This window comes from Apium graveolens, chromosome 11 (genome assembly GCF_009905375.1).
Source record: "Apium graveolens cultivar Ventura chromosome 11, ASM990537v1, whole genome shotgun sequence".
In the NCBI taxonomy this organism is placed as follows: domain Eukaryota; kingdom Viridiplantae; phylum Streptophyta; class Magnoliopsida; order Apiales; family Apiaceae; genus Apium; species Apium graveolens.
The window spans coordinates 27,664,909-27,673,329 of NC_133657.1; the positions used below are offsets into that span (position 1 = coordinate 27,664,909).

Genomic DNA, 8,421 nt, shown 5'->3' on the forward strand with positions numbered 1-8,421 from the left:
TTCAAACCCATTTTATCGTGTTTAATGACAGGTCCAAAAATATTTTATCAAAAGTTTAGGTATGATATCATATATATGCATTTAAAAGTTGAAATGCCAACAAATTTTTGAAAAATATTCGGAAAATAGTTTTGAAATAAAAACCGGCAATGAACAGTAGAAATCGTAAAAAATTAGAAATTAATAATTTTAAGTACGATCAATGAAATAAGTCGTCATAGTTAGGGGGTAAATAAGTCAAACTGTTCGTGAGTTATTCGAACTCACTTCATAAAAAAATGGAATTCGACTAGAAAATAATCGAGCCGAGCTTTTAGAATTTTTAATCCAACCGAGGTTGAGCTTCAAATTACTCCGCTCGTAAAATCGAAAGCCTTATCGAGCCTCTATTATTTTTAATATTTTTATTATAAATATATTTTTATATAAGTATTTAATATTTTTTAAATATTATTTATTTATTATCGACTCAAACTCGAGCGAACCGATCATATTTTGAGTTTTAATTAATATTTAGTGAAATTAATTTTAGCTAAACTCGAGTCTACATAATTTTTTACGAGTCGAATTTCAAATGAAATTAAAAATTCGGCCAGGTTCAAGTTAAAGTAAAACTTGATTCATGTGATTTGCAGGTTATTACGTTCAAAAAAATCGATTGAACTCGAACCCGAAATATTTGAATCGGGCGCGAGACTCGGAATTACACTCCTAACTAAAAACTAGACTAACCTGTTACCTATGACTTGCCTTATCCATATAATTTACGGACACTAACATACAACACACGCACCAAATATATCTGTACATCGTGTAAAGATGACATCTTGTTTTTGTTCTTCATCAATGCCAGTACCATCAACTTCCAATTTATACAAGTTCATTTCGGACAACCCTTATCTCACATTGTTAGAAACAAAATGCAACTCAATGAAAGACCTTCGCAAGATTCATACCCAACTCATTAAAACTGGCCTTGTTAAGGACACCATTGCAGCTAGCCGTGTACTGTCCTTCTGCGCAACATCTCCGGTTGGTGACATCAATTATGCATACCAGGTGTTTGATCAAATGCGTCATCCAAATATTTTTTCTTGGAACACAATTATTAGAGGCTTTTCTCAATGCTCAACTCCGCAAATTGCAATTTCTTTGTTTATCGATATGTTGGTTACTTCGTCAGTTGAGCCTGATAGACTTACTTATCCCTCATTGTTTAAGGCTTATGCTCAGCTTGGGTTAGCTCATGAGGGTGCTCAACTTCATGCAAGAATTGTTAAGTTAGGGTTGGAATTCGATGCGTTTATACGGAATAGTTTGTTGTATATGTATGTAAATTGTGGGTTTTTAGGGCAAACTTGGAGATTGTTTGGTGAAGATGGGAATTTGGAGGTAGTTGCTTGGAATTCAATGATTATGGGGCTTGCAAAATGTGGAGAGATTTATGAGTCGAGGCGGTTGTTTGATAAAATGCCATTTAAAAATACGGTGTCATGGAATAGTATGATTAGTGGTTATGTCCGGAATGGGATGTGGAGTGAAGCATTGAATTTATTCAGCAAAATGCAGGAGGAGAAGATTAGGCCTTGTGAATTTACATTAGTGAGCTTGTTGAATGCTTGTTCTTGTTTAGGATCTCTTATACAGGGTGAGTGGGTTCATGATTACATCAAAAGGAATAATATTGAATTGAACGTGATTGTTGTTACGGCAATAGTAGATATGTATTGCAAGTGTGGAAGTATTGATATTGCGATAGAAGTTTTTGAGGCAAGCCCTGTTAAAAGCTTGTCATGTTGGAACTCTATGATTTTTGGCTTGGCTGTCAATGGATGCGAGGAGAAAGCTATTGAACTTTTCTCTGGGCTCGTGTCTTCGGATCTTAAGCCAGATGATGTTAGTTTTATTGGTGTTCTTACAGCCTGCAATCATTCGGGTATGGTTGATAAGGCTAAGTATTATTTCTCATTAATGACAGAAATTTATGAGATTGAGCCATCAATTAAACACTACGGTTGCATGGTTGACATACTAGCCCGAGCTGAATATATAAGAGAAGCTGTTGAACTAATAGAAAGCATGCCTATGAACCCAGATGCTATTATATGGGGATCTTTTCTATCTGCTTGCAGAAGGTGTGGAAACATGGAAATGGCACTATGGGCCTTACACCATCTCAAGGAATTTGATATAGATGATGCTAGTAATCATATACTTATGTCTAATGTGTATGCAGCTACTGGTCGATTCAGGAACGCAATGCAGGAAAGAATTTTGATGAAAAATAAGAAGATAGAAAAGCAGCCAGGATGTAGTATGATTGAAGTGAATGGGGAAGTTCATGAGTTTATAGCTAGTGGAAGACTACATCCTAAAGTGACAGAGATCTACGCTTTGTTAGATAATTTGAGGTTAGCATTACAAGAAACTGTGTTTGTAAGTTAAAATATTTTGCTGTCCACAGAATAAATTCATGAATTTTTTGCGACTATACTTCCTCTGTTATACCTCTTCTGCTCAGGAATTATATCAAAATTTAGAAAACATGAACTACTTCCGATAAAAGCTAAATATGATATACTGGAGCTAACTTTTTTTCCTTATAACCATGTAATTGAGCTACTTTGTGCAACTAAGATAATTTTCGTGGGTTGACATATATTTTTTGAGTTTGGCAACATATATATATATGTTTGCTTCCGGTACAATTTTCTTATCTGTTGGGAAAGACAATTGTCATGAAATATATGTTTGTTGAGAGTTAGGCAGATAAAATTTAATTGGTTAAAATATAGTAGTAAAAATAGATGTTACTTAACCATCTCCTAATCTTACACAAATTTATATTTACAGCTTCCCTACTTAAACAGAGTTTACAAAGTAATGACTTGCTGAAAATTAGGGCGCTGCATAGAGATGGCTGGTAGTGCAGATCTTACCACAGTGTGCAAAGATGCTATAAACCACAATAACCAAGATCCTGACAAGGGCACAGACCACAGACCTGGAAGTGAAGGTGATACCCTGAGGAGACCCCGTGGCAGGCCTACAGGCTCAAAAAACAAGCCAAAGCCGCCCATAATCCTCACCAGAGACAGTGCAAATGCGCTCCGAGCACATGCCATGGAGGTGAGCCCTGGATGTGATGTGACTGAAAGCTTAACGACCTTTGCAAGGAGGAAACAGCGTGGAATTTCCGTGCTCAGTGCCACAGGCTTTGTAACTGATGTTTCACTGCGCCAACCGGGCTCAACAGGTGCCATTCTGACCCTCCACGGGCGGTTTGAAATTCTGTCACTCCAAGGGTCAATCTTGCCACCACCTGCCCCACCAGGGCTCAGTATATACTTGGCCGGTGCTCAGGGGCAAGTGGTGGGTGGTGGCGTAGTTGGTGCACTAATTGCATCTGGTCCAGTGGTGATTATGGCTGCTACTTTCATGAATGCCACTTATGAAAGGTTGCCCCTGGAAGAGCATGAAGTAGCACAAAATCATCACCACCATTACCAGAATATCCGCCAGGCACAGCAGCAGCATCACCACTTTGATATATCTGAATTTTATGGGAAGCCACTGAATTTGCCAAGTAATGGTAGTTCGGTGCCTCCGGAGATATATACATGGACATCAGGCCGTGAAACACTTTCCAAGACTTAAAATGTTTCTAACTGTCGCAGAAGTTAAATTCTATTTATATTTGTTTAATTCAACTAAAAGCTTCAACATGCTATCTTTATTTAATTTCGTAAAATTTTTGGTTTTTAAATTAAAAATGGTTTCTTCATACTTGCACTGACCTTTTTTGGTCTGTTTATGTTTCTAGATGGGACGATTGATATTTATTCAATTAATGTTATTAGAACAGTGTTGGAAATAAGTTTATTTTATTCCTTTACTTGCTAGATATTGCAGAAAGACAATGTTTCTGAGCATGTAGGACATTTTCCACTTTCAAAGTATAAGTACTGAGAGATCTTTTTATTTATTTCATATTTATATTACTAACAGGGTACAGGAACTCAAGAAGTACATATATAGTTGAACCGCCCTTGATCCACTTTCTGCTTCTCCATCGTATATTTGAACCCCACTTCAGTTTATACTACAAAATCAAACAAAAATTGATCAATTATTACACACAGCTGGTTTGCATAAATTTTATTAAATGACTTTGTAGCCATCAATGTCAAAATCTATAAATTGAATAAACTTACGAATTGCAGTTAAAGTTAGGATCAGGGGAGAAGGAGACTGGAACGCCGCATTTCTGAGGGATAGCAGCAACATTGGAAAGCTGGATATTGGGGACTGCAGAAGAAGATTGCTTAAGGCAGTTGCACAATACTTTCCTATCTGCTGAGGTTTTAGCCAATGCATACACTCCTTTGACCGCGTTGCAACATCCATCAGATGGATTACCCACTGCACCTGTCGCGTATGAGCTACACTGTGAAATGGATGCACCCAAGTCTCCGCAGCTCAGGGCCTCCCCTCGTTCCACCATCAAATTTACCACCATCCCGAACACCACCATGAAGTAGGCAATTCTTGAAAATTTCGCCATTTCTCAAGTATAGATAGCTTTGCTATATGTCTATATTATAAGACTTTGTGAGAATGCTGAGGATGTATTTGCAGCTAGACAATGTAGGATTGTAGGTATATATAGGCTGTTTTAGGAATTTTTTATAATATTTGCTGAAGACAGCAAAGTTGCTAGAGTTTATCTGGTATTATCTTCCTATAAAACCATTTCAAACACTACTCTTTTTGTTCACATGGTCAAGACTGGAGGAGAATGGTTACCGGTTAGGCTTAGATCAGCTATCTTACTATTCTAAGGTAAATTAAGTTAATGCCAGACAGCAGAAACTTGAAAGCTGGTGTTCCGGTTTCTGGTTGAGCACTTGAGACGGTTTGATATATGACTATATGAGACCTGGAACTTCAGTCCTAATTGTATACTTTGTTCACAACAATGTCAGATTTTGTGCGGGAATATGTTGCAGTTTCCAGGAAGGAGGTTGATTGCGTTTGCACAACATTAGCACTAGGGGATTTTTGGAGCGCAAATTTTGTAAACATTTCTTACATTTCAATTTAAGACTTTCAATTTCGACAAAAAAATTAAGAGCTTGAATAGTTAAATTTTGTCCGAAGCTAAAATTTGGATCATGTTAAATAAATAAGTGCTACCACAATATTTTAGTGGTGTCTTATATATCTTATTTATAAGTAGTGTTCTACAAATCGGAACTCGGTGAAGATATGAAGTAAGGAGTAGTCAGAATACCCGGGGAGCATTCAGAAAGAGTAATCGCTTAAAAACTCGAAAAAATAAAATACTAGTTTTAATTTTAATTTTTATTTAACTAAAAGTATTTTATAAATAAATAATATACAAAATAATTAATTATGTTTTTGAGTATCTCGAAAGAGTAATCGATATAAAACTTGAAAATTTTAAACGCCCGTTACCTTTTTATTTAGTATCAATTTCACTTGCTATATTTTATAAATGAAATGCAATATGATTAATTATTTTTTTATTTTTTCTATCATTTTACAATCATTTTAACACTAAAAATATTTTAAAGTTATATTTCTTTGTTATAAACTACTACCAACTTACGAGTTTTTTTTGGGAACATTACTCATTTTTTTAAATTTGTTCTCCTAAAATTGAGTTTTTACGATTAATCCGAGTTTTGCTCGAATTTGACCCAGAAGTAAAAAATCGATTTATGACCGAGTATATGAAAACCGGATCGAAAATAGGACCGAGTTCGAGTACTCCCCGTGTATCGTCCGAGTATTCCAAATTTTTTAACACTGTTTATAAGTCATCACTTTACATGTTGTATATCATATCTATTTAATAAAATTATTTATTCCCCTCCTTTTTTATACATAATTCTGATATGGATAGAAAATACATCCTAAAGACACATTAAATATCGCATTAATTACACTTGGACTTCTTGTCTGAAGTCCAATACAGACATGTCTGATCTGAACTCGTAGAAGACTCGAGACGACCCACGTAGACAAGGCCCACCAGCTGAGGTCGTCAAGGTCCACGAACACAAGCTGTTCACTGACTAGGCCCAATACGGCTGGAAAAGTAGAGACATGAGTCCTAAACGGACTCAAAGTCCTACACAGAAGAATCTGGAGTTTCTTTCCTTATAGGACTCCTAATCACCCTCTAAGTTGGAGACTTGGCCACCAAGACTCCTAAAACTAGTCTAACCCTAGACTCACCTTTATATAAAGGGCTCTACCCCTCAACCTAAAACTACGTTTTTGGCTTGATTCTCTATCACACAGAGATACGTAGGCATCTTGCAAGGACCAATAGTCCCGAATGGAAGAACAGCCATTAAAACTCGAAACTCACAAACCCTAGCATTAAATACTAACGCACTCTAGTTTTTATTCCACAACATTTGGAGCCGTCTATGGGAAGAATACAACAACCATAGTGAATACACGGAGCAGAAACAATAGTGGAACAGACACTTATGTCCCATCGCGAACAATCGCATCAGTGGTGGTAAAAAGCTGATGCCTAGTACTGACCAGCGCCCCAGGAGCACTCAAGGGACGAATCCCTAAGATGTCCAAAAGAGGATTAGGATTCATGAAGCTGAGATCCAAAGGCTGAAGTGCGACCTGGAGACGTGTTATTCCCAAACAATACAAACAAGAATTACAGAAGGGGGGTTGAATGAGATTCTGGCTTCTTTTTAGTTTTATGAAATGTTCTTCTATAAATATATAACTGTGATTGATTTAACCAAAGTGCGGAATGAGAGTAATATTGAAATTAAAGCAAAAAGTAAATAAATACAAATATTTAAAAACTTTCTGGTGGATTGAACTTTTCCACCAGAGATACATATTAAGTAGAAAACTCTGTGTTACAAATGTACACAGCTGCTTACAAGTTGAAGTACAAGAACAGATAAATTCCTTACAGATTTTGCCTTATCTATTTCTCTAAAAGATGGCTTTCTAACTTTGTTATTTTTCAACTTGCTACACTTGATTTATATATCACCAAGTTACATGATAAAAAGACAAGATAATAAGATAAACTATTTCTAGTCTAATTATATGTTGCTACACTTCTCTTTCCAGCATCTTTGAATATCTTCTATTTAGCATGGAAATGAAAATGCTTCTTTTGTTCTCTAAAACCTAAATTAGGCTGCCACATTCCATTTGCATACAATCAACGCATGTGACTGTCAAGTCACTATCAACTGCTCCTTTGAATCTGATCATTCGTGGAAACTCATCTTGATCATCCGTTGAAACTCAGCTTGATCATCCGTTGAGACTTATGTTGATCATCCGTTGAGAGCTTTATAAAACATCCGTTGAGACTGTTTTCTTGGAAATTAACTCCATTTCATTTATGCAAGATTACAAGGCTTCCGATATTTATAATTAACCAACTTATCTTGCATATCAATCTAGTAGTTAACATGTCCTATACATTCTACAGCATCTGTTACATTAAGCCAATTGGATATGCAGGAATGTGTTACTACACTTATTGTACATAAGCTACCCTTTCAACGGATGTTGAAATGATCATCCGTTGAAAGCTACAAAATCACTTAATTAAGATCTACAAAGTATTTTGTTCAAGTTATGATCAAGTATACAATATATTCCTAATAATCTCCCCCAATTTATGTCTACTGGAATTGTAGCCATAAATTAAGAGAAACTTGATGATAACAAAACACTCTATGGATAAAGTATTAGATAAAGTAGATCAAAATTTACAAGTGCTGCAATTTATTGAAAATTCTTACAAAGAAAGATTTGTAGAGAGTCTTACAGTTCATTTTCAAGATGCTCCTCTAGACTGAGCAAATTTAAATCATTTCCTTGATTGCCTTGTCTTCTTTCCCAACTTCATATTGTTTTCCTCAATTTGATTTTGAAGTTGCCTATATAATTCTGATTCATCTTCATTTGTCTGATCAAGCTTTTCTTGCATATCTCTAGAGCCTCATTACTTGCAATCTTTAGCTGATCTTCCAATCTGAAGAATCTTCTGATGTTTTTCTCATCCTTGAACTCCATAATCCAAAATGGCCTCAAATGCACCCTATTTCCAGTAAAAGGGATTGTCAGTACCCTTGGGAGTGCATTTGGCCCTCTCCAGCTATTCCTTATCTACTCAATCTTGTTTAACACCATTTTCTTGGCAACTATATTGAATTCGAATTCTTTCTTGATTGAGGAGATGACAACCACCAAGGTTGAATAGCCTTCATTGAGAATTCTGTGAAGTGCCCATGTTATTTCTCTCTCAGCCTTGTACTTGAAGACTAATCTCTTTGGAAGATGCATGTATGCATCAATAGATCTAACTTCTTCCAGCTCATCCAGATAGAGATT

At 35.9% G+C, this 8,421-nt stretch overlaps 2 protein-coding genes and 1 long non-coding RNA gene across 3 annotated transcripts; 2 read left to right on the plus strand and 1 right to left on the minus strand.

Annotated features, from left to right (window-relative positions):
* The first annotated feature begins 773 nt into the window (after nucleotides 1-773).
* Nucleotides 774-2,990, plus strand: LOC141697811 (pentatricopeptide repeat-containing protein At2g42920, chloroplastic). Its single transcript, XM_074502356.1, has 2 exons — nucleotides 774-2,411; nucleotides 2,854-2,990. Exons 1-2 carry the CDS (start codon nucleotides 820-822, stop codon nucleotides 2,864-2,866), a joined length of 1,605 nt encoding a protein of 534 aa, XP_074358457.1. The 5' UTR covers nucleotides 774-819; the 3' UTR covers nucleotides 2,867-2,990.
* LOC141697812 (AT-hook motif nuclear-localized protein 16-like) lies at nucleotides 2,917-3,741 on the plus strand. The gene has a single exon (XM_074502357.1). It carries the CDS (start codon nucleotides 2,917-2,919, stop codon nucleotides 3,655-3,657), a length of 741 nt encoding a protein of 246 aa, XP_074358458.1. The 3' UTR covers nucleotides 3,658-3,741.
* Nucleotides 3,742-3,949: 208 nt separating this feature from the next.
* Nucleotides 3,950-5,044, minus strand: LOC141697813 (uncharacterized). Its single transcript, XR_012564854.1, has 2 exons — nucleotides 4,215-5,044; nucleotides 3,950-4,102 (listed from the first exon to the last, which is right to left on the minus strand). It is a non-coding gene; the product is annotated as an uncharacterized LOC141697813 (long non-coding RNA).
* Between the last annotated feature and the right edge of the window lie 3,377 nt (nucleotides 5,045-8,421).